This window comes from Cebus imitator, unplaced genomic scaffold, assembly GCF_001604975.1.
Source record: "Cebus imitator isolate Cc_AM_T3 unplaced genomic scaffold, Cebus_imitator-1.0 Scaffold48, whole genome shotgun sequence".
Classification (NCBI taxonomy): Eukaryota; Metazoa; Chordata; class Mammalia; order Primates; family Cebidae; genus Cebus; species Cebus imitator.
In genome coordinates this window covers 7,587,940-7,615,183 of record NW_016107363.1, presented here as the reverse complement: position 1 = coordinate 7,615,183, position 27,244 = coordinate 7,587,940, and the positions used below count along the sequence as shown (strand labels likewise).

General features: G+C 37.0%; 1 protein-coding gene across 1 annotated transcript in view; it reads right to left on the bottom strand.

The window, feature by feature from the left end:
* The window catches only part of DNAH12 (dynein axonemal heavy chain 12), a 247,904-nt gene that overhangs the window by 33,135 nt on the left and 187,525 nt on the right, over positions 1 to 27,244 (bottom strand). The window contains exons 58-63 of the mRNA XM_037738118.1: positions 25,150 to 25,290; positions 11,531 to 11,689; positions 11,224 to 11,368; positions 5,598 to 5,748; positions 5,143 to 5,396; positions 4,484 to 4,624 (exon numbers count right to left, since the gene is read on the bottom strand). Coding sequence (XP_037594046.1) covers positions 4,484 to 4,624; positions 5,143 to 5,396; positions 5,598 to 5,748; positions 11,224 to 11,368; positions 11,531 to 11,689; positions 25,150 to 25,290 — 991 coding nt within the window. The remainder of the gene's footprint in view (positions 1 to 4,483; positions 4,625 to 5,142; positions 5,397 to 5,597; positions 5,749 to 11,223; positions 11,369 to 11,530; positions 11,690 to 25,149; positions 25,291 to 27,244) is intronic.

The following is a 27,244-nucleotide window of genomic DNA, read 5'->3' as shown; positions in this document are numbered from 1 at the left end:
ATTATAAATCGTTCTACTATAAGGACACATGCACAAGAATGTTCATTGCAGCACTGTTTACAATAGCAAAGACCTGGAACCAACCCAAATGCCCATCGATGATAGACTGGAGGGAAAATGTGGCACATATACACTATGGAATATTATGCAGCCATCAAAAATGATGAGTTCGTGTCCTTTGTAGGGACATGGATGAACTTGAAAACCATCATTCTCAGCAAACTGACACAAGAGCAGAAAATCAAACACCGCATGTTCTCACTCATAGGCAGGTGTTGAATAATGAGAACACATGGACACAGGGAGGGGAGCACTATACACTGGGGTCTGTTGGGGGGAAATGGAGGAGGGACGGGGGGGTGGGGAGGTGGGGAGAGATAGCATGGGGAGAAATGCCAGATATAGGTGAAGGGGAGGAAGGCAGAAATCACACTGCCATGTGTGTACCTATGCAACAATCTTGCATGTTCTTCACATGTACCCAAAAACCTAAAATGCAATTAAAAAAAAAGTCAAAACCCATTGGTGTGCTGTATTCAGGAGACCCATTCATATACAAAGACACACATAGACTCAAAATAAAGGGATGGAAGAAGATCTACCAAGCAAATGGAGAGCAAAAAAAAGCAGGGGTTGCAATTTTAGTCTCGGATAAAATCGACCTTAAACCAACAAAGATCAGAAGAGACAAAGAAGGACACTACATAACGGTGACAGAATCAAAACAACAAGAAGAGCTAACTATCCTAAATATGCATGCACCCAATACAGGAGTGCCTAGATACATAAAGCAAGTTCTAGATGACCTACAAAGAGACTTAGGCTCCCACACAATAATAATGGGAGACTAACACTCTACTCTCAACATTAGACAGATCAACAAGACAGAAAATCAACAAGGATATACAGGACTTGAATGCAGAACTGGAACAAGTGGACCTAAAGACATCTACAGAACTCTTCACCCACAGCCATAGAATATACATTCTTCTCACCACTACATCACATTTACTCTAAAATTGATCACATAATTGGAAGTAAATCACTTCTCAGCAAATGCAAAAAAATGGAAATCACAACAAACAGTCTCTCAGACTACACTGCAATCAAATTAGATCTTAGGATTAAGAAACTAACTCAAAACTGCACAACTTCGTGGAAACTGAACAACTGGCTCCTGGATGTTGACTGGATAAACAGTGAAATGAAGGCAGAAATAGCGATGTTCTTTGAAACCAACAAGAACAAGGACACAATGGAGCAGAATCTCTGGGACACATTTAAAGCACTGTCTAGAGGGAAATTTATAGCAAAAAATGCCCACATGAGAAATGAGGAAGGATCTAAAATCAACACTCTATCATCAAAATGGAAAGAGCTAGGGGAGCAAGATCAAAAAAACTCAAAAGTTAGCAGAAGACAAGAAATAACTAAGATCAGAGCAGAACTGAAGGAGATAGAGACACAATAAATCCTTCAAAAATTAATAAATCCAGGAGCTGGTTTTTTGAAAAGATCAACAAAATAGACAGACCACTGGCCAGATTAATAAAAAAGAAAAGAGAGAAGAATCAAATAGATGTAATAAAAAAATGATAAAGGGGATATCACTACCAATCCCACAGAAATACAAGCCACCACCAGAGATTACTACAGACTACTCTATGCACATAAACCAGTAAACCTGGAAGAAATAGATAAATTCATGGACACTTGCACCCTACCAAAACTAAACCAGGAAGAGGCTGAAACCCTGAAGAGACCAACAACAAGGGCTGAAGTTGAGGCAGCAATTAACAGCCTACCAACCAAAAATTCCAGGTCCAGAAGGGTTCACAGCCAAATTCTACCAGATGTACAAAGAGGAGCTGGTACCAATCAATCTGAAATTATTCCAAACTATACAAAAAGAGGGAATCCTCCCCAAATCATTTTATGAGACCAACATTATCCTGATATAAAAACCTGGCAGAGATCAACAAAAAAAAGAAAACTTCAGGCTAGTCTCCATGATGAACATCGATGCAAAAATCTTCAATAAAATACTGGCAAACCGATTGCAACAGCACATCAAAAGCTTATTCATCACAATCAAGTAGGCTTCATCCCAGGGATGCCAGGCTGGTTCAACATATGCAAGTCTATAAACATAATCCACCATATAAATCGAACCAAAGACAAAAACCACATGATTATCTCAATAGATGCAGAGAAGGCCTTCGACAAAATTCAACAGTGCTTTATGCTAAAACCTCTCAATAAATTAGGTATCCATGGAACCTATCACAAAATAAAAGCTATTTACGACAAACCCACTGCCAATATCATACTGAATGGGCAAAAACTGGAAGCATTCCCTTTGAAATCTGGCACTAGACAAGGATGCCCTCTCTCTCCACTCTTATTCAATATAGTATTGGAAGTTTTAGCCAGAGCAATCAGGCAAGAAAAATAAAGGGTATTCAGTTAGGAAGGGAGGAAGTCAAATTGTCTCTATTTGCAGACAACATGATTATACATTTAGAAGACCCCATCATTTCAGCCCAAGCTCTCCTTAAGCTGATAAGCAACTTCAGCGAAGTCTCAGCATACAAAATCAACGTGCAGAAATCACAAGTATTCCTATACACCAATAACAGGGGCAAATCAAGAGCAAACTCTCATTCACAATTGCTACAAGAAGAATAAAATACCTAGGAATACAACTAACAAAAGAGGTAAAGGACCTCTTTAAGGAGAACTACAAACCACTGCTTAAGGGAATAAGAGAAGACACAAACAGATGGAAAAACATTCCAAGCTCATAGTTAGGAAGAATCAATATTGTGAAAATGGCCATACTATCCAAAGTAATTTATAGATTTAATGCTATCCCCATGAAACTACCAATGACCCTCTTCACAGAACTTGAAAAAACCACTTTAAACTTCATGTGGAGCCAAAAAGGGGCCCACATAGCCAAAACAATCCTAAGCAAAATGAACAAAGCTGGTAGAATCATGGTGTCAGACTTCAAGCTATACTACAAGGCAACAGTAATCAAAACAGCATGGTACTGGTATCAAAACAGAGACATAAACCGATGGAACAGAACAGAGGCCTCTGGAGCAACACCACACATCTACAACCATCTGATCTTTGACAAACCTGACAAAAACAAGCAATGGAGAAAGGATCCCCTGTTTAATAAATGATCTTGGGAAAATTGGCTAGCAGTGTGCAAAAAGCAGAAACTAGACACCTTCCTGACATCTTACATTAAAATTAACTCCAGATGGACTTAAACATAAAACCTAACACCATAAAAACTCTAGAAGAAAACCTAGGCAAAACCATTCAGGACATAGGCATAAGCAAGGACTTCATGACTAAAACACCAAAAGCAATGGCAACAAAAGCTAAAATAGACAAATGGGATCTAATTAAACTTCAGAGCTTCTGTACAGCAAAACAAACTATCATTAGAGCAAACTGGCAACCAATAGAATGGGAAAGCATTTTTGCAATCTATCCATCTGACAAAGGGCTAATATCCAGAATCTACAAAGAACTAAAACAGATTTACAAGAAACAAACAAACCCATCCAAAAGTGGGCGAAGGATATGAACAGACACTTTTCAAAAGAAGACATATATGAAGCCAACAAACATATGAAAAAATGCTCATCATCGCTGGCCATTAGAGAAATGCAAATCAAAACTACATTGAGATACCATCTCACAGCAGTTAGAATGGCGATCATTAAAAAATCTGGAGACAACAGATGTTGGAGAGGATATGGAGAAGTGGCATCACTTTTACACTGTTGGTGGAAATGTAAATTAGTTCAACCATTGTGGAAGACAGTGTGGCGATTCCTCAAGGATCTAGAAATAGAAATTCCACTTGACCCAGCAATCCCATTACTGGATATATACCCAAAGGATTATAAATAGTTCTATTATAAAGACACATGCACACACATGTTCACGTGACACTGTTTACAATAGCAAAGACCTGGAACCAACCCACATGCCCATCAATTATAGACTGGGCAAAGAAAATGTGGCACATATACACCATGGAATACCATGCAGCCATAAAAAATGGGTTTGTGTCCTTTATAGGGACATGGATGAACCTGGAAACCATCATTCTCAGCAAACTGACACAAGAACAGAAAATCAAACACAGCATGTTCTCACTCATAGGCGGGTGTTGAACAATAAGAACACATGGACACAGGGAGGGGGGCACTACACATTGGGGTCCGTTGGTGGGGGCTATGGGAGGATTAGTGGGAGGGAGGGTGCGGGAAGGATAACGTGGGAAGAAATGTCAGGTATAGGTGATGGGGGGGATGATGGCAACAAACCACCTTGCCATGAATGTACCTATGCAACAATTTTGCATGATCTGCACATGTACCCCAGAATCTAAAGCACAATAAATAAATTTTTTAAAATGCTACCAAAAAATAAAGTTCTGAAAGATGAATATTACCAATTCCTTTCCACGGCATCCCTTGAAAAAGTCAGGATCAGAAACTGGATCACTGAGATATGATTGAAGAAGATTCAGCCGAAGACCCGTGGGAGGTTCATTAGTCATTTTTACTCCATTCTGTAGAATTGTTACTGGAAACTAAGACAAAATAAATGGAGAGTATTACACACGATAGCAAGTGGAGGCTCTAAAAGTGCATATGCCAGTGGATTAAAAAATAGGCATAATGGAGGACTCCAGAAATATTTTAAAAACCTCTTAAGGTTACACATCTAAAGCTTGATTAAGATATACAGATTGCTGGCTGGGTGTGGTGGCTCATGCCTGAAATCCCAGCCCTTTGGGAGGCTGAGGCGGGTGGATCACCTGAGGTCAGATGTTCGAGACCAGCCTGGCCGACATGGTGAAACCCCATCTCTACTAAAAATACAAAAATCAGCCGAGCATAGTGGCATACACCTGTAACTCCAGCTACTAGGGAGGCTGAGGCAGAAGAATCCCTTGAACCCAGGAGGCGAAGGTTGCAGTGAGCTGAGATTGTGCCACTGCACTCCAGCCTGGGAGACAGAGACTCCATCTCAAAACAAACAAACAAAACAAATAAGATATACAGATAGTTAAGTAAATGTATGGAATTCTATAGGAAATAAACATACTTTCGGAGATGGATAGCTCGTCAGCCAAAGTCTAAAGGATGAGTTACAGGTTTCAGAGGTAAAATCTTCACATATTTTTTCCAACATGGGCATCCAGGAGACTGCAAGGTGACAATTCTGTAGGCACACCCAAGTTCCTTCTTCTATTGCTGCTTTAATCATTTTTGTCGCAATTGGTCCTTGTCCCTGTCCCAGTGAAATAGCTTGAAACTTATTTCCCGACATAGATTTATCATTTGCAAATTTCAGCAGGCCTGTGAGAGGCACAAAAAATTGTTACACTGCTTACTCTAGAATTATTAAAATGTGTCTCATGCATAAATGTTTTATCATGAAAAATTCTAGTAACATTTCTCTGTAAATATCAGATTTACTACCTGACTTATATAAGAAATGAGTATTGAGTAAGATGTTTTATTTGTAATTTCTTAAAAGTTTACAGTATATGCACTTACTGGCCATAGGATCTGCTCCTGGAGATAGAACAAAAATTAAGGGAATGGTGCAACTTGAATCCAAGTAACTCTTTGTCAAATCAAATGGTGGAGGCTCTACAAACTTTTTCCCAAGTTTGTCAGTTACATAGTTTGTTATAGCTGGGGTTATCTGTTGAAAAGATATGATCTTTAGAGAGTCTTTTATTTCACTTAACAGCTTTGTTATTGAAAAACAACAAAGAATACAATTTGAGTCTAACGGTTAAGAAAAGCATGTAGCGTTATAGACAAAGCACTAATTTCTCTAATAAACAAAAAGTAGACACATTTATAGGACAAAACCAATTATCCAAAAGAAAAATGGGCAAAGGAGATGAACTGCTTAGAGAAAATGAAGTACAAATTGATCCTAAACATATGAGGGATGCTCAGTGTCACTCATTATAGCAGAGATTGCAATCTGTCCCACTTCTTTGCCTGTGTTTGGTATCAGAACCTCAAGTTTTCCTGGCATTTCTTGCAGGTAATGTGGCCATGTGACTAAGTTTTGGCCAGAGAGATTCAAGTAGAAATTATGTATGGAACTTCCAGATTACATTTTAAGGAAGCTATTTGCCTTCAACACTTTCTTTCTTTTTTCAACAGACACAGCGTTCACAAGCCAGCTTCCATTTTGCTGATGGGGACCACACTGTAAGCATGAAAGAACCTGAGTTTCTGGGTGATCTTAGGAGCTGAGCCTTCCTGTCATCCCTTAATCATTTGCCTCTGAGCTGTTAGGAGAGAGAGAAATGAAATTCTATTTGATTTAAACCACTATACTTTGCGTTCCTTTGTTACAGCAGCTTCATTTACACTCTAATACTCATAACAAGAAAAGTACAAATTATAACTATACTTAGATACCATTTTTAACCTATTGAATTGTTATATAAATGAGCCAAAGATGGCCTGTGAAGCCATGATATCCTGATATTTGGTCAAATAGCAGTCTACATGTTGCTGTGAAGATATTTTTGGATGAGACTAATATTTAAATCAGTAGACTTAGAATAAAGCAGATTGTCCTCCATAATGAGGTCAGCCTCATACAATCAGTTGGAAGCCTTCAGAAAGAAAAAAGCCTGTTTTCCCTGTAAAAGAGGACATTTTGCCACCAAATTGCCTTTGGACTTGAGCTGCACCATCAACTCCTCCTTGAGTTTCCAGCCTGCCAGCAGATTCACCAGCCTCCACAATCACACCAGCCAATTGCTTTCAGAAAAATCAATCAGTTCCCCACCCTTATTGTTTTATTTCTCTGGAGAACAGAGAGAAACAACTAGAAGGCCTGAATAACATATGCTTGAATTCCATTTAGTTGAATTGAATTCAGCTTAATTCATAGACACTTGTTGAGCTTCTACTATGTGGCAGACGTTGCTCTCAATCCTGACAATATAGAGCAAAATAAGACATGAGTCCTGACCTCAAGAAGCTTACAGCCTAGGAGACCCTAAACAATAAGCAACAAATATTGCGCATTCTAATGGGGTACATGCTATGCTATACAAGCACAGGCTTTCAAGCATGGCAGACAAAGCAAAAACCCTACACATGGTATTGAAACAATATCTCTATTGCCCATCAGGGAGCCATTCTGTAAAGTGCAAATAGGCAAGTGTTCCCAGATGCAAAGCTATTAAGTCCTCAGTTTACCATGAACAAGGGAGGCTACTGGTGACAAAATCATGAATAGAGCATTGTTTGGGGCTTCCAGAGACTTAAAGGGACTCTCTAGTGAGAGGAGAATAAACATACACAGACACATATACACACACAACTATCAGGAAGAATGAGGTGACTTTTAACAATGTGCAAAAGTCTTTGGGAGGCAGGGTATGGAGTAAAACATTTATGTAGGTCTCTCTTTAAATCTACTCAGAGCATTAGATAATATTTCTTGTGAGACTTTACTAAAACTAATTTTTTTTTTAATGAAGAAAGAAAGGAAGGGACTATTGCAATCACTTTTAACACCTTCATATTTTTCAGGGTGTAGGTGAAGTGACTTACTAATATTCTTTCCTCAAACAAATCTTAGTTAGACAGGCTCCTCTGAGCCCTTTCTTCTATGAGGCCTTGTCTTCCATGGGCCCAGTTGTAGCAAGAATCCCACTAGTCAGTTTAGTGAGAGTCCCCCACCCTCTGCATGTGACCACCCTCCATAACTGATCAAATTCCTCATACCCTGCCTTCACCCAGGTGATATCTCATCACCCTGGCCTGTTTCAGCAAGAATTCTGTTAGGTCAGGGTAGAAAGAATTCCTCCTACCCTTGATGTCTCTTCTTAGTAATTCCCCCACACCCTTCTCCTTGACTATGAATCCCCAACTGTCTCTGCTGTATCTGGAATTAAGCCCGACCTCTCTTTCCTATTGTGATAGTCTTGAACAAAGTCTTCCTTCCTCCTTTAACAATTGTCATGAATAACTTTTTAACATTACTCAAAGTTTAGATGTATGAACATAGTTTTTTGTTTTCTATTATAAAATTATCCTTTTGTAATACTATAATCACCTTTCTTAAGTTTGTGAAAATTGATATCAGCCTATTTGTCTTTAGAAAGATTTCTGTGCATGTTTGAACTAATAAAATTGTGACAGGTACAAAATGTTCTGCTATCTTCTGCTTTTAGCTATGATGTGGTTATAGGGATTGGATTTATCCTACTGCCACAAACATCTTAAAAACATTCAAAATTAATGAAACAACCATTTTTGCACCGAGGCAATAGGTGGTGTAGGACTGTGATCACCGAGAAAAAGAAAAAGTGAATGCTATTCTCTCAGCTTTCTTCTTGGAGATATACTAGACTGTGGAACAGGGAGCGTAATTAAGGCAGGGCAATGCAGTGATGCTGAGGTGGGAAAACAAGAAAAAGATGACAAAGAGGCCAAGGCTGCTGGAAGTTGCAGAATTCTAATTAGCACAGAACTATCCAGGAAGAGTTCGGAAATCTGCATCACAATACCTCTGAATCTTTGCTGAACACTATGGTGTGTGTGCATGAGGCCAAGCAAAGAAGGTCTGAGGAGCTATAAGCAGGAGATCTGGGGAGCTACCACTGTTTCACGAAGGCTGGGACTCATTCAGGTTCCCAACAGCCAAAGAGAGTCCTTAGTGATCACTTGGAGCATTCAGTAAAGGCCCCAGATGGGCGGCACTTTGGTAGAGCTAAACTATGCATTGAATAAAGGCTATTCTAGACCAGCCCTACCAAATCTTAAAAACAGTATTTGAAAGGAACAATTCAAACTTCAGTAATTTAACTACATAGCCACAGAGGTTGACAAACTTTCTACAGATGGCCAGATAGGAAATATTTTAGGCTTTGTGGGACATACACAGTTTCTGTTGCATGTTTTTTGTTTTTTTGAGACAGAGTCTTGCTCCGTCACCCAGGCTGGAGTGCAGTGGTACAATCTCGGCTCACTGCAGCATCTGCCTCCCCAGTTCAAGCAATTCTCTGCCTCAGCCTCCCAAGTAGCTGGGATTATGGGCGCCCACAATCATGCTGGCTAATTTTTTGTATTTTTAGTAGAGATGGGGTTTCACCATTTTGGCCAGGCTGGTCTTGAAATCCTGACCTCATGATACGCCTGCCTCAGCCTACCAAAATTCTGGGATTACAGGCGCCTGCCACCACACCCAGTTGATTTTTTATATTTTTGGTAGAGATGGGGTTTCACCATGTTGACCATGCTGGTCTCAAACTCTGATCTCATGATCTACCTGCCTAAACTTCCCAAAGTGCTGGGATTACAGGTGTGAGCCACTGTGCCAGGCTGCAGGTTCTTTTTGAAGCAACTTTTTTTTTTTTGAGATGGAGTCTCGCTCTGTCACCCAGGCTGTAGTGCAGTGGTGCGATCTCTGCTCACTGCAACCTCCACCTCCCCGGTTCAAGCGATTTTCCTTCCTCAGCCTCCTGAGTAGCTGGGATTACAGGCATGTACCATCAGGCCTGGCTAAGTTTTGTATTTTTAGTAGTGACAGGTTTTCACCATCTTGGCCAGGCTGGTCTTGAATTCCTGACCTCAAGTGATGTGTCCTCCTCGGCCTCCCAAAGTGCTGGGATTACAGGCATGAGCCACTATGCCCAGCCAACACAACTCTTTAAAAATATAAAAAATATGGCCAGGCATGGTGGCTCATACCTATAATCCCAGCACTTTGGGAGGCCGAAGCAGGTGGATCACAAGGTCAGGAGTTCCAGACCAGCCTGGTCAATATGGTGAAACCCTGTCTCTACTAAAAATACAATAATTAGCTGGGAATGTTGGCAGGCTCCTGTAGTCCCAGCTACTCAGGAGGCTGAAGCAGGAGAATCGCTTGAACCTGGGAGGCAGAGGCTGCAGTGAGCCAAGATCTCGTCACTGCACTCCAGCTTAGGAAACAAGAGCAAGACTCTGTCTCAAGAAAAAAAAAAAATCACACACACAAAAAAACATTCTTAGTTCATGGGCTGGACCAAAAAGGTCATGGGCTAAATTTGACCCACAGTTATTTGTTGACCCCTGAACTAGCAGGACAGAACTCAACAATCTTTATAGGAAAATGAAATCTAACTCGACAACAATGTGATAGTCACAATGTCTAATATCCAATCAAACATTATTAGACATGCCAAGAAGCAGGAAAATATCATGTGTAACTAAGAGCAAAATCAGTCAATAGAAACAGATCCAGAAATTATGGAATCAGTCAGTAATTTTAAAACAGTTATTATAACTATGTTCAACTATTTAAAAGAAATTAGCAGAGTAAAAAGAGAAATAACATATACAAAAAGAACCAAACAATTTTTTAGAGATGAAATATACAATTACTAAAATTAAAAAATTAAATAGGATTTGTAGGAAACTAGACAATACAAAAGAAGAAATCAGCAAATGTTAAGACAGCAATGGAAACTACCCAAACGGATGCAAGGAGATACCAAAGCTTAAAAAAATAATTAACAGAGTATTAGTTACATTATATTATATTATATGGCATTATATTAAGCAATCACATGGATGAATCTGGAAACCATCCTTCTCAGCAAACTGACACAACAGAAAATCAAACACCACATGTTCTCACTCATAGGCATGTGTTGAACAATGAGAACACATGGACACAGGGAGGGGAGCATCACACACTGGGGTCTGTTGGTGGGGGGCTAGAGGAGGGACAGCAGGGGATGGGGAGGTTGGGGAGGGATAACATGGGGAGAAATGCCAGCTATAGGTGATGGGGAGGAAGGTAACAAACCACCTTGCCATGTAAGTACCTATGCAACAACCCTGCATGATCTGCACATGTACCCCAGAGCCTAAAGTACAATTAAAAAAAAAAAAGAAAGTACTAATAAAAATAAATAAATAAATAAATAAATCCTGGGTGGGGTGAAACAATACTTTAAGAAATAATAACCAAAAACATTCCCAAACTGAGGAAAACAATAAACCCACAGATCCAAATCCAAGGAGCTCAATGAACTGTAAGCTGGATAATCAATCTGAAATGAGAGTTAAAGAATCAAATAACAATAACTTTAAGCCTAATACTTAGTAAATGGAAAATTATCTAAGCTCCAAATAGAACAGATTGGTCTTTTACCTTATCAGGTCTTAAGCACCGAAGAATTATTATTTTCTGTAGTTCATTTAGGTTCTTATCCATTGGTGCTGGAAATTTGACATTATATGGCTCTTTACTGTCATAGATTTCCCGCCATTCACATATATGTTCACAAAAATGTTGCCTAATAGAAAAAAGCTTAAGAATTATTCTTGTTATTGGGAAAAACTTAAAAGATTGTTGAACAAGGAGTAGACACCAGACAGCTATAGGACCATTTAAAAATCACTAAAGAACAAGTTTATCTATTGCCATTCAATGATAAATAATCAATTTAAACAATTACCTGAGTCCCCTGAAGGCAGGAAATTCACTTGCACGACAAATTTCCTCCCAGCTTTTTTCCTGTAGCCAAGTTGGATCAGGATTTTTCTCAGCACTTTTAAGACTTACTCCTCCAGTTAAAAGAAATATCAGTTCCTGGTATTCGATCTCTTTCCTCGCCCTGTATTCCCAAAATAAGGACCGTTATAAAATCGTTGATTTTCAAATTGAATGATGTCAATGGCTACTTTTATAACCTGGATAGAATAACTTAGACTGTACTTACCCACCTGCTGTAAACAACTAGAAAACTGGACAAAATTAATGAAACAACCATTTTTTGGAAATTGTACAATAGCTAGGACTGTGCAGGACTGTGGCCTCTGAGAGAAGAGAGATAAATAAGGTGACTCCTTTTCCTCAGCAGTCTGCCTGGAGGCACTTTCTAGACTACAGAGCAGGGAGGTGTGATCAAACTCAGAGCTTTGCAGTATTGCCGAGTTGAGGAAACCAACATTAAGATCTCCTCAACAGTATTCCTGAGTTGAGGACATCAGCATTAGGGAAGACTTAAGTGACTGGAGTTCGTGAGCAGAGGAGGAAGATGAATGGAAAAGGTGAATGACTGTCTTAAAAATACACAGAGGTGCTCTCTTGGTTCTACTGATAAATACAGCAGGCATTGCTCATTGAATTCTTAGTCAGGCATTCTAAGGAGTGTGTTATTAGGTGATTTCATCATTGTGTGAACGTCGCAACGTGTACTTACACAAATATACATGGTGTATATGGTATAGTCTGTTGGTCCTAGGCTATAAATCTGTACAGCATGATACTGTACTGAATACAGTAAGCAACTGTAACATAATGGCATGTATTTGTATATCTAAACATAGAACAGAACAGTAAAAATATGGTGTTCTAATCTTACGGAACCACCATTGCATATGCGGTTTGCTGCTGACTGAAACGTTGTTATGTGGCACATGACTGTACTAAGGCATGCATCAGTAAGGTAAAATTCCAGGAGGCCAGCAAAAAAACATCTAAGGGGCTATAAACTGAATAGTTCCCAGAGATCACACTCACTGCAGCCTCAAACTTCTGAGCTTAGGCAATCCTCCTGGCTTAGCCTTCTGAGTAGCTGAGATTAGAGGTGTGGGCCACCGCACCTAACACAAGTATTGAAAAGATCAAACTAATCCAGTAGTAATTTAACTACCTGAAAAAGTGAAGTCTAAAGCTCCTTAAAGAAATACAAAATTTCCAGCACTTACCAATATAAAATTCACAACATTCATAACCAAGAAAAATATTGGTCATAGATGCAGATGTAGAAGTGAAGGAGACAACTAGCCAATAAGAATGTTAAAATAGTTATTATAAACATACTGAAGGACTTAAACCAAAGCATGAACATAATAGAATAAATGGGCAATATTAAATAGACTAAACACAACTCCTAAAAATAAAAATACATAATCTGTTACAGGAATAGAAAAAAACCTAAAGATAAAAATATAAAAATTAAAATATTTACTTCTTTCTTTTCCAGATGTATAGATATTGAAAACATTTATTAGAAGTAGACCTATACTATAAGATATTTTAGGGGAAGTTTCAGATAGCTGGAACTCTGGATCTACACAAAAGAATAAAGAACAGAAATGGTAACTGTGTTAATAAACATAAAATATTTTTTTAAAAATCATTAATATTTAAGTCTCTGTAAAAGATAATGTCAGGAATTTGAAAGTCATCACTCTAATCCACACAATAAGCAAAAAGCTGAACAAACTGAAAATCAGCAACTTTTCTTAGATGCATCGGAGGACTGAGGTCATATGGCTAACTTACTACCTCCTAACTGGGAAAAGACGGATAAATACAGAGAATTCTAAATTACTTGAGCAGAAGCTCAGGATATTATCAATAATAATCTTGAATGTAAACAAATTAAATTCCCCAATTAAAATATATAAACTGGCTAAATAAATTTAAAACACCCAACTATATGCTGCCCACAGAAACTCACCTCACCTGAAAAGACACAGAGACTGACAGCAATGGGATGAAAAGAGATATTCCACACCAATGAAAACCTAAAGGAAGCAGGAGTAGCTATATTTACATGAAAAAAAAAAACAGACTTTAAGTCAAAAACTACAAAGAATAACATGGTATAGTAATAAGGGGATCAATTCAGCAAGAGAATATAACAAGTGTAAAAATATATGCACCTAATACCAGAGCACCCAGATACATTAAAAAAAAATCATTAGATCTAAAGGGAGAGGCTGACCCCAATACAGTAACAGCTGGGGACTTCAACACCCCACTCAGCATTGGACAGATCATCCAGACAGAAAGTCAACAAAGAAGTTTCAAATTTAAACTGTACCATAGACCAAATAGACCTACAAGACATTTAAAGAACATCTCACAGTAGTTGCAGAATACACATTCTCTTCATCAGCACATAAAACATTCTCCAGGATTGGCCATATGTTAGGACATGAAAAAGAAACCTTAAAATTTTTTTTAATTGAAATATGAACTATTTTATCGGACCACAATGGAATAAAAGTATAAATCAATAACGAGGAACACCCAAAACTATACAAATATATGAAGACCAAACATGCTCCTGAGTGACCAATTGATTAAAAAAGAAATTAAGAGAGAAAGTAAAAAATACCTCACGCCTGTATTTCTAGCACTTTGGGAGGCTGAGGCAGGCAGATTGCTTGAGCCCAGGGTTTCAGGACCCACCTGGGCAACATGGCAAAACCTTGTCTCTACAAAAAATAGAAAAAATCAGCCAAGTGTGGTGGTCCATGCCTACAGTCCCAGCTACTCGGGAGGCTAATGTGAGAGGATTGCTTGAGCCCAGGAGGTTGAAATCACAGTGACCTGTGATCATGTCACTGCACTCCAGCCTGAGGGACAGAATGACACCCTGTCTCAAAACAAAAAAAAACAAATGAACAAAACAACAACAACAACAACCTTGAAGCAAATGAAAACAGAAACACAGCATACCAAAATGTATGGGACACAACAAAAACCATATTTATAGCAGTTTATAGCAAGTATAACAAGAGGCAAGCTTATAGCAATAAATGCCTACATGAAAAAGTAGAAAGATTTCAAATAAGCTAATGATGCACCTCAAGAAACTAGAAAAGAACAAACCAAACTCAAAATTAGAAAAAGGAAAAAAAAAAAGCAGAAATAAATGACATTTTGAGACTAAAAAAATAGAGATCAATGAAACAAAAAGTTGGTTTTTCAAAAAGATAAACATAATTGACAAAGCATTAAGTAGGCCAAGAAAAAAAGACAGAAGACCCAAATAAAATTAGAAACAAAAGGAGACATTACAGTTGATACTGCAGAAATACAAAGGATCATCAGAGACTATTATAAACAATTATAAACTAATCAATTTGAAAACCTAGAGAAAATGGGTAAATTTATTGACACATACAACCTATCAAGATTGAACCAAGAAGAAATAGAAAACCTGAACAGATCAATAATGAGTAATGAGATTGAATCGGTAATGAAATCAAGAAAGGAAAGTCTAGGAACAGATGCCTTCACTGCTGAATTCTACCAAACTTTTAATGAATCAATATTCTTTAAAATTCTTCTCAAACTATTCAAAAATATTGAAGGGGAGCGAACTCTGCCAAACTCATTTTACAAGGCCAGCATAACCCTGATACCAAAACCAGATAAAAATACAACATAAAAAAATACAGAACAATATCTCTGATGAAAATAAATGCAAAAATCCTCAACAAGATATTGTAAACCAAATTCAATAGCATGTCAAAAAGGTCAAACACTATAATCAAGTGGATTTATCCTAAGGATGTAAGGATGATTCAACCTACACAAATAATGTGATACATCACAACAGAATGAAGGACAAACACCATATGATCATATTAAAAGATTCAGAAAAAGCATTTGATAAAATTCAATATCCCTCATGATAAAAACTCTTAATAAATTAGGCATAGAAGGAAGTATATCAACATAGTAAAAGCCATATAAGACAAACTCACAGCTACCATTATACTGAACTGGAAAAGGTCAAGGAAGCCCACTCTCATCACTCTTATTCAACGTATTAATAGCAAAGTCTTAGCCTGAGCAGTTAGGGAAGAGAAAAAAAAATGAAGGGCATTCAAATTAGAAAGGAGAAAGTCATATTGCCCGTTTGCAGATGACATGATTTTATATACAGAAAAACTTAGACTCTATTAAAAAAACTATTAAAACTAGTAAAGTTGCAGGATACAAATATCAACTTACAAAAATTGGTAGTGTTTCTATGTAAGAACAATGGACTAGCTGGAAAAGAAATCAAGGAAGTATTCCCACTGGCAAAAATCACAAAAAATAAAATATCTAGGAGTACATTTAAACAAGAAGGTGAAGGCTCTCTATAAGGAAAACTTAAAAAACACCAAAAAACAATGATGAAAGAAATTGAAGACACCAAAAAATAGAATGACATCCCATCTTCATAGACTAGAAAAATTAATGTTGTTAAAATGATCATACCACCCAAGGTGATCAACAAATTCAATGCACTCTCTATCAAAATACCAATGACATTCTTCACAGAAATAGAAAAAAAATTCTAAAATTTGCATGGAACCATGAAAGACCCAAAATAGCCAAAGCAACACTAAGCAAAAAGAACAAAGCTAGATGCATCACACTACCAGACTTCAAAATGTACTACAAAGCTATATTAACCAAAACAGTATGGTACTGGCATACGACCAGACACATAGACCAGTGGAACAGAACAAAGAACCCAGAAATTAATCCATGTGTCTACAGCCAGCTGACTTTTGAGAAAGGTGCCAAGGACATTGACTGGGGAAAGGACAGTCTCTTCCGTAAATGGTTCTGGGGAAAATTGGATATCCATATGCAGAAGAACAAAACCAGACCCTCTCTTCTTATTCTATACAAAAATCAACTCAAAATGGATTAAAAACCTAAATGTAAAACCTGAAGCTATAAAACTACTAGAAGAAAACATGGGAAATGCTTCAGGACATTGGTCCTGGAAAAGATTTTAGGAATAAAATCTCAAAAGGTCAGGCAACAAAAGCAAAATGTAAATAAGGGAAATTATATTAAACTAAAAGGCTTTTGTACACCAAAAGAAACAATCAACACAGGAAAAGACAACCCTCAGAATGGGAGAAAATATTTACAAACTATTCATCTATCAAGGAATTAATACCCAGAATATACAAGGAACTCAAACATCTCAACCACAACAATAAAAAAATCTGATTTTTAAATGGGCAAATGAGGCTAGCATGGTGGGTTATGCCTGTAATCCCAGTACTCTGGGAGGCCAAGGCAGATGAATCACTTTAGCCCAAGAGTTTAAGGCCAGCCTGGATAACATAGCAAAGCCCTGTCTCCACAAAAAGAAAAATAGAAAAATTAGCTAAGCATGGTAGCATGTGCCTGTTTCCCAGCTACTTGGGAGGCTAAGATGGGAGGATCACCTGAGCCTGGCAGGTGGAGGCTGCAGTGAGCCAACAAAATGTCACTGCATGGCAGCCAGGGCAAAAGAGTGAGACTCTGTCTCAAAAGAAAAAAAAAAAAGGACAGATGATCTGAACAGACGTTTCTCAAAAGAAGACACACAAATGGCCAAAAACATATGAAAAAAAGTTCGGTATCACTAATCATTAGAGAAATGCAAATCAAAACCACAATGAGATATCATCTCACTCCAGTTAGAATGGCTATCATCAAAAAGCCAAAAAATACAAATGCTGGTGAGGATTCAGAGAAAAGGGAACTCTTATGCACTGTTGGTAGGAATGTAAACTAGTATAACCACTATGGAGAAAAGTATGGAAGTTCCTCAAAAAATCACAAATCAAACTACCATATGATCCAGCAATCCCACAACTCGGCCTTTATCTAAAGGAAAGGAAATAATTAGATCGAAGAGACATCTGCACTGATTTGTTTTGGTAAAACTATTCACAATAAGCAAAATATAAAATCAACCTAAGTGTCCAACAACAGATGAAGGGCTAAAGAAAATGTGGTACACATACACAATGGAATATTATTCAGCCATAAAAAGAATGAAAACTTCTCATTTGCGGCAACATGAATAAAACTGAAAGACATTACGTTCAGTGAAATATGCCAGGAGCAGAAAGTTAAACACCATGTGTTCTCACTCATATACAGAAGCTTAAAAAAGTTGATTTCATAGAAGTAAAAAGTAGAACAGAGTATACCAGAGGCTGGGAAACACAGGGAATAGGGAGAAATTTATTAAAGGATACAAAAGAACTTCTCGTATTCAATAGAACTGTAGGATGAGTATAGTTAACAATAATATATTACATTCGACTTTTGAACAACACGCGAGTTAAGGTGCTGACCCCCATGTGGCCAAAATTCATGTATAATTTTTGATTCCACCAAAACTTAACTACTAATAGCCTATTGTTGACTAAAAAAATCTTACAATTAGTACATATTTTATATGTTATATGCATTAAATACTATATTCTTACAATAAAGTATACTAGAAAAAGAAAATTACAGTATATACTGTATTGATCAACACTGTAGGTTTATGTAATCTGTTTACAAGATGAACTGTTTGTCTGAAATGGTGGGTAACCACAGCTGCAGACCTCAATCTATGGTAAACATCAAACAATTCCATTTTTTCTTGTAATGACTTTTCTCTGACTCTTGGGAGAACTTCCAGGAAAACTACAAACCAAAATCTCTCATGAAAAAAGATGCAAAAATCTTCCACAAAATATTAGTAAATCAAATCCAATAATGCATGCAAAGAATTACACACTAGAGGCACTTTGTATGGATCCAATGATGTTATTCCAAGCTTGTGCTATTGTACTAAACACAATGAAAAATACACGAAAACCGTGAAGAGATCACTTTTTACTGCCATACCCAATGTACTGAAGAGATGAACTGCTCTTGAGATGATTAGCATCACCTGACATTTTAAGTGGATAATCAGAATACTTAAGCTCACTGCAACAGCAACAGGAGGTGGCTGCAAAATTCTTATAGTAGTACAGTATGTGCTACAGTTAATTGTATGGAGTTATGATTTGATGCTGTATCTTTATATTTGTTTACATTTCTTGACTGCAAATGATGCCATGTATGGACTGTAAGTGTGTGAGTTTTTATAAATTTTAACTTTTTATAATAAATTTGTGTATATTTTATGGTAGTTAATGATTTTTTAAAAGACTAGTATTTACATGTATTTTACGTATTTATGACACAGTTAACCTTTGCTTAATTTTTTGAATATTTCTGGCTAGGCAGTTCATCTATGCGTTTTTTCAAAGTGTCACAAATCTTCAAAAAATTTTCCAATATATTTATTTCTTAAAAATCCATGTATAAGTGGACTGGTGAAGTTGAAGTTCAAACCCATGTTGTTCAAGGGTCAATTGTATACATTTTCAAATAGCTAGAAGAGAGAATACTGAATGTTACTAGCACAAAGAAATGATAAATGTTTGAGATTATGGATATACTTATTATCCTGACCTGATCACTATAACTTAATATGTTCTGAAATTTACTATGGAACAAATAAATACACACAATTATTACGTGTTAATTAAAATATGCAAAAATGGAAATAATGGTTTGTTCAAAATAATAACAGCAACAATGTATTCGGTGCCTATAGCTATGGATAAGTGAAATGAATGACCACAATGTTATAAGGGATAAGGGGAGGGGAAACTGGGAATAGTCTGTTATAGAATACTTGCAGGAAGTGGTATAGTGTTATTTGAATGAGGACTTGGATTAGCTGTAAATGTAAATTGCAAACTCAAGGGCAATAACAAAAAAAGTTTTAAAAAGTAAGGATAATTGATCTGCTAAGAGAAAAGAAAAAACGGAATCATACAAATTTAGTTAAAACCAGAGAAGACAGAAAAATAGAAGATAAAAATAATAACAGTAACAACAATAACAACAACAGAACAAGGGCAATGAATAGGAAACAGTAACATATATGGTAGATATTAATCCAACTGTATCAGTAATCAGTTTAAATGTCAATGGTCTAAATACATCAATTAAAAGACAGGTGATCAGAGTGGATCCAAAAGCAAGACCTAACTATATGTTGTCTACAGGAAGCCCACCTTAAACATACAAAGACACAGATACATTAAAAGTAAGGAGATAGAGAAAGATATACCAAGCTAACACTAATCAGGGGGAAGCAGGGTAGCTATATTAATTTCAGACTAAGAAGACTTCTGAGCAAGGAAAATTATTGGGAATTAAGAGGACCATTACATCAAGATAAAGAAGTCACAATCTGCCAAAACGCTCACAAGGGAAAATTTGATAATCTGACTAGACCTGTGTCTATTAATGAAATTGAATCAGTAATTAATAACTTTCTAAAAGTGAAAGCACCAGGCTCAGATGGGTTCACTGAAGAATAGTACTAAACATACAGGAAGAAATTAAATCAATTCCACCATGTCTTCCAGAAAATAGCAAAAGGGATACTTGCTAACTGGTTCTATGAGGCCAGTACTACCTAATACCAGAGCCAGGCAACACATTACAAGAAAGGAAAACCACAACCCAAAATCTCTCATAAAAATTGATGCAAAAATCCTCAACAAGGGGAGCAAAATATTAGCAAATATTAGCAACAAAATATTGTCAAATCAAACCCAATAATGTATAGAAAGAATTATACACCATGACTAAGTGGGATTTATTACAGGTATAAAAGGCTGATTCAATATTTGAAAATCAATTAATTAATCATAGTGAGAGAGTAAAGAAGTAAAAGCATATGATCCTATCAAAATATGTAAAATAATAAAAAACTTGACAGCTGTGCACAGTGGCTCACACTTGCAGTCCCAGAACTTTGGGAGGCCAAGGCAGGTGGATCACTTGAGGTCAGGAGTTTGTGACCAGCCTAGCCAACATTGTAAAACGCTGTCTCTACTAAAAATACAAAAATTAGCTAGGCATGATGGCAGGCACCTGTAATCCCAGCCACTTAGGAGGCTGAGGCAGGAAAATCACTTGAACCTGGGAGGTGGAGGTTGTAATGAGCTGAGATTGAGCCACTGCCCTCCAGCCTGGGTGACAGAACTAGGCTGTCTCAAAAAAAAAAAAAAAAAAAAAAACCTGAACAGATATGTCACCAAAGATGATGTATACTTGGCAGATAAGAATAGGAAAACATGTTCACTATCACATTTCATTAGGAAATTGCAAATTAAAATGACATACCCTAAACACTATTAAAATGCCACCTTCCAAAATACGCACCATGAACTCTTACTCATTGCTCATGGAGAGGCGAAATGGTGCGGCCACTTAGGAAGACAGTTTGGCAGTTTTTTACAAAACTAAACATACTGTTACCATACAATCCGGCTGTTGCATTCCTGGGACTTATCCAAAGAAGTTGAAAACTTATGTTCACATAAAAACTTACATAGAATGTTTGTAGCATATTTACTCATAATTGCCAAAACTTAGAAGCAACTAAGATGTCCATCAGTAGGTTAATGAATAAACTGTGGTACATCCAAACAATGGAACATAATTCAGCACTAAAAAGAAGTAAGCTATCAAGCCATGAAAAGACATGGAGGAACCTTATTACTAAGTGAAAAAAAGCCAATCTGAAAAGGCTTACATACTGCATAATTCCAACTATGTAACACTCTGGAAATGACAAAAACTAAACCATGGAGATACCAAAAGAATCAGTAGTTGGCAGGGTTGAGGGGAGGGAAGGCTTAATAAATAGAACATAGATGATTTTTAGGGCAGTGAAACTATAATGGCAGATACATGTTATTACACACTTATCAAAATTGATAGGAGTATAATACCAAGCGTGAAGCCTGATGTTAGCTATGAACTTACTGATGAGTGATAGTGATATGTCAATGTAAGCTCATAGATTCTAACAAATATATCACTCTGGTAAGGGGTTTTGTTAGTGCAGGAGGTTGTATATAAGAAATCGCTGTACCTTCTGCTCAGTTTTGCTGTGAATCTAAAATTACTCTACAAAATAAAGCCTTTTACAAAAGGATATGCAGGGTAAAGAAAACTGTTAAACATTATAGAGTGAAATGAAAAAGAACTAAGGAAAATGGAGTAATATACTATGTTCTTAGATTGAAACACTCAATACTGTGAAATTGTTAATTTTCCACAAACTAATTTACAGTTCCAATGCACCCCTAATCAAAACTTCAGCATATTACTGGTTATCTTTCCACTTTGGACTTGACCAGATGATGCTAATATTTATGTGGAAATACAAAGATCCAAGAATAAGAAAGACACTCTTGTATAACAGAAGAACAAGCAAATGCAACAAAAACAGAGATGAATAGATGGGACTTAAACTAAAAAGCTTCTGCAGAGCAAAAGAAATAATTAGCAGAGTTAACAGACAATCCACAGAATGGAAGAAAATCATCACAATCTATACATCTGACAAATAATTAATATCCAGAATCTACAAAGAACTCAAACAAATCAGCAAGGAAAACCAGACAATCTCATAAAAAAGTGGGCTAAGGACATAAATAGACAATTCTCAAAAGAAGATATACAAATGGCCAACAAGCATATGGAAAAATGCTCAACATCACTAATTATCAGGGAAATGCAAATCAAAACCACAATGTGATACTCCCTCATTCCTGCAAGGATGGCCATAATTTAAAAAATAATAGATGTTGGTGTGGATGTGGTGAAAAGGGAACACTTATACACTGTTTGTGGGAATGTAAACCAGTACCACTATGGAAAACAGTGTGGAGATAAATTAAGAAGCTAAAAGTAGATCTGTTTGGTCTAGCAATCCCACTACTCGGTAGCTACCCAGAGGAAAATAAGTCATTATATGAAAAAGATACTTGCACACGTTTACAGCAGCACAATTGGCAATTTCAAAAATATGGAACCAACACAAATGCTGATCAATCAAGGAGTGGAAAAAGAAAATGTGGTGTATATACACAGCCATAAAAAGGAACAAAATTATGGCATTCACAGCAACCTGGAAGGAATTGGAGACTATTACTTTATTTATTTATTTAGAGACAGAGTCTCACTCTGTAACCCAAGCTGAAATGCATGCAGTGGTGTGATCTCAGCTCACCGCAACCTTTGCCTCCAGAGCTCAAGCAATTCTTGCCTCAGCCTCCCAAGTAGCTGGGAGGCATATGCCACCATGCCTAGCTAATTTTTTTGTATTTTTGTAGAGACGGGGTTTCACCATGTTGTCCTGGGTGGTCTTCAACTCCTGAGCTCAGGCGATCCACCCACCTTGGCCTCCCAAAGTGCTTGGATTACAGGCATGAGCCACCGCACCCAGCCTGGAGACTATTATTCTAAGTGAAGTAACTCACTGCACTTACTGGAATGTAAAAACAAACTTCCTATGTTCTCACTCATATATGGGGGCTATGCTATGAGGTCGTAAAGGCATAAGAATATTACATTGGACTTTGGGGACTTGGGGGAAAGTGTGTGGATGGAGAGGGATAAAAGACTACACTTTAGGTATAGCGTATACTACTCTGGTGATGGGTGCGCCAAAATCTCAGAAATCAACACTAAAGAACTTATTCATGTAACTAAACACCACTGGTTTTTGTTCCCCCAAAAACCGGTTGAAATAAAAAAATAAAAAAATTAAAGAAGAACAAAATGAAACACCATCAGACATCAAGACTAATTACAGACAAACACACTAATGGAACTGAATAGATAGTCCAGAAACAGATTTAGATAAATGAATGTATTATTTATGGCAAGGGTGGCACTACAGAGCAATAGGAAAAAGGCCAGTCTTTTCAACAAGTGAAGAGCTGCATGGAAAAAATGTAATTTTAAATTTGACATTTCCTTAGACCACATGCACACATCAGTTGCACGTGGCTTGTACATCTAAATGTGAAAGGCGTAATAAAGCTTCCAGATGATTATATAGGAGAATATCTTCATAATATTGGACTGTGAAAAGAGTTTTCACAAAGCAAATCCACAAATCAAACTATATTAAAATTAAGAACTTGTGTTCAGCAAAAGGCAGCATTAAGATAACGAGAAGGTGGCCGGGCACGGTGGCTCACACCTGTAATCCCAGCATTTTGGGAGGCTGAGGTGGGTGGATCACAAGGTCAGGAGTTTGAGACCAGCCTGGCTAACATGGTGAAACCCTGTCTCTACTAAAAATACAAAAAATTAGCTGGGTGTTGTGGTGGGTGCCTGTAATCCCAGCTACTCAGGAGGCCGAGGCAGAAGAATTGCTTGAACCCAGGAGGCAGAGGTTGCAGTGAGCCAAGATCGTGCCACTGCACCCCAGCCTGGGCAACAGAGCGAGAGAGTCTCTCAAAAAAAAAAAAAAAAAAAAAAAAAAAAAAAAAAAAAAAAAAAAAAAAAAAAAGAAAGAAAGAAAGAATGAAAAGGCAAACTAGAAACTGACTGCCAATATGTCATACACAATTTTCAAGGGATTTGTGTCTAGAATATATAAAGAACTCATACAAATCACTAAGAAATACCCAACAGAGAAATTGCAAGTGATATGAACAAGTACACTAGAAGATTTCCAAATAGCCTATAAACATGAGTAACTATAAACATGATCAACTTCATTAGTCATCAGAAAAATATAAATTCAAACCATGATGCAATAATATGTATCACATACCAAAATACATTTCTTTAAAATAACAATATAAAATGTTGCTGGGAATCTGGTGCAATGGAACACTCAAACTCTGTTAATGGGATGTAAACTGGTATAATCATTCTGGAAAACAATTTCTAATTTTCTTTCTAGGCATCTTCCCAACAGAAATGTGTGCACATGTGCACCTACATTTATACACAAGATTGTTCATAGCACCATTACTTATAATAGTGCCTAACTGGAAACAACCCAACTGTTCATCGAATTGAACAAGTAAACTTCAATGTATTCTTGTAATGGAATACTGTAAAGCAGTCAAAGCAAATGAACCAGCCTCATGCTATGACATGGATGAATCTCAGAAAAGAAATGTTGAAGAAAAGAAGCCAGATAAAAGAATACATATTTGCTTTAATATAAATATATATGACTTATTATATGTGTGTGTGTGTGTGTGTGTGTGTGTGTGTGTGTGTGTATATGTCATATATATGTCAAACTAAACTGCAGTGTTATAAGTGAGTATAGTTGTTACCTTTTTTGGGAGTAAAGAGGTGGTAACTGAGTGGAGGACAAGCGCTTCAAGGATGATGGGGAAATGATCTATTTCATCACCAGATCTTTCCTTTGTAAGAATTTGTTGAACTGTACATTAATACTCTGTGAACTTTTCTGTTATGTAGATTTTAAAAATTAAACAAACATCAATACTATCATAGGAGCCATTGTTATCAGTGAAATGCACAGGTAAAATCATGACTTAAGCAAAGAAAAATATAACCTTCTGTGAGAAGAAACATTTACAGATTTGATTTTCCAGGGAGGTTTTAAAAATAAGTAAATTATGGTAAAAGCAAGCAACTTACAGGAGAAGATTGGCACATAATAAAAAGGAAAATAACAGCTTGTCCTTCTCAAATAGTGATCGGCATACATTACAATATAAGTTGTATGTGAAGTGGTCATTTAAATATCGTAGACGTTTTTCCAAAATTTTGGATTTGTTACTAAAAAGGTTAAAAAGAAAGACAATGTATCATCAAAACTAGGAAAATACAAGCAATGTGAATTCACATATACACTTTTTATTTTATCAAATTATCATTATTAAAAACACACACACAAGGGCATGTAAGACTGGTGAAATCTGAATAAGCTGTATGGGTTTAGCAGCGTCAGTTTCTTGGTTGTGACACTGTACTATAGGCAAGATGCTACCACTGGAGAAAGAGGATGAAGGGTACATGAAACCTCTCTGCACATATTTTTCTGTGTGCAACTTCTTGTGAATCTGTATTTCAAAATAAAAAGTTTCAAAATGTAGGGTATAATTCTCTGAGAAAGTGAAATATGGTTTATACCATCTCTTTATTTTCCAAATCCTAAATTTTGTATTCTGCCCCAAAGTGACTATAAACAATTAGTCAATTTTTTAAAAACATGCCTATTAAGTCTCTATTAGTGTAAGGCTCTATGCTAGGGAGGAAAATGTAAGAGACAAAGAATTATGAGATGTTTGCCTGCCCCAAAGAAGTTCTAGGATTACAGGTGGGAGGCACTGTGCCTGGCCTTTTCATGCATTTTAAAAATATCTTTATAAATAAAGATCTACATATTTTAAAAATGCATGAAAAGGCCAGGCACAGTGCCTCCCACCTGTAATCCTAGAACTTTGGGAGGCCAAAATGGGTGGATCATTTGAGGTCAGAAGTTTGAGACCAGCCTGGCCAATATGGTGAAACCCCATGTCTACTAAAATACAAAAATTAGCTGGGCGTGGTAGTACATGCCTGTAATCCCAGCTACGAGGGAGGCTGAGGCAAGAGAATTGCTTGAACCTGGGAGGCAGAGGTTGCAGTGAGCCGAGATGGCACCATTGCACTCCAGTCTGGGCAATGGAGTGAGACTCTGTCTCAAAANAAAAAAAAAAAAAAAAAAAAAGAATAAAGAAAAATGCATGAAAAGTGGACAATTGTACTTACTGGGTAGAGTTATAACTAATATTGTTTACACTCTCATATTCCAAAAAAATGTTTACAATAAGCATATATTGCTTTCAATTTTTTCCAGTTCAATTTTAAAATATAATACCTATGGGAATATAAAATGATGTAGCCATTCTAAGAAACAGTTTGGCACTTTTTTTTTTTTTGAGACAGAGCCTTGCCCTGTCACCCAGGCTGGAGTGCAGTGGCATGATCACAGCTCACTGCAACCTCTATCTCCTAGGCTCAAGGAATCTTCCCATCTCAGCCTCCCAAGCAGTTTGGACTACAGGTCCATGGCACAAGCCCAGCTAGGTTTTTGTATTTTTTGTAGAGATGGTGTTTCACCATGTTGCCCAAGCTGTCACTTTCTTAAAAAAAAAAGAAAAACAAAGCAAAACAAAAAAACTAAAGAGCTTCTGTAGAGCAAAAACAAACTATCAACAGAGTAAACAGCCTACACAATGGGAGAAAATATTTTCACACTGTGCATCTGAAAAGGATCTAATTTCCAAAATATGTAAGGAACTTAACAAGCATAAAACAACCCCATTAAAAAGCGGGCAAAGGCCATAGACACGTCAAAAGAAGACATACGCGGGGCTAACAAGCATATGAAAAAATGCTCAATATCATTAATCATTAGAGAAATGCAAATCAAAACCACAGTAATTTACCATCTCACACCAGTCAGAATGGCTATAGTTAAAAAGTCAAAAAAATAACAGATGCTGGCAAAGTTGTGGAGCAAAGGCAACACTTACACACTGCTGGTGGAAATGTAAATTAGTTCACTGTGGAAGGCAGTTTGGAGACTTCTCAAAGAACTTAAAACAGAACTACCTACCATTTTACCCAGCAATCCATTACTGGGTATATACCCAAAGGAACATAAATTGTTCTACCATAAAAACATGCATGCGTCTGTTAATCGCAGCACTATTCACAATAGCAAAGACATGGAATCAACCTAGAT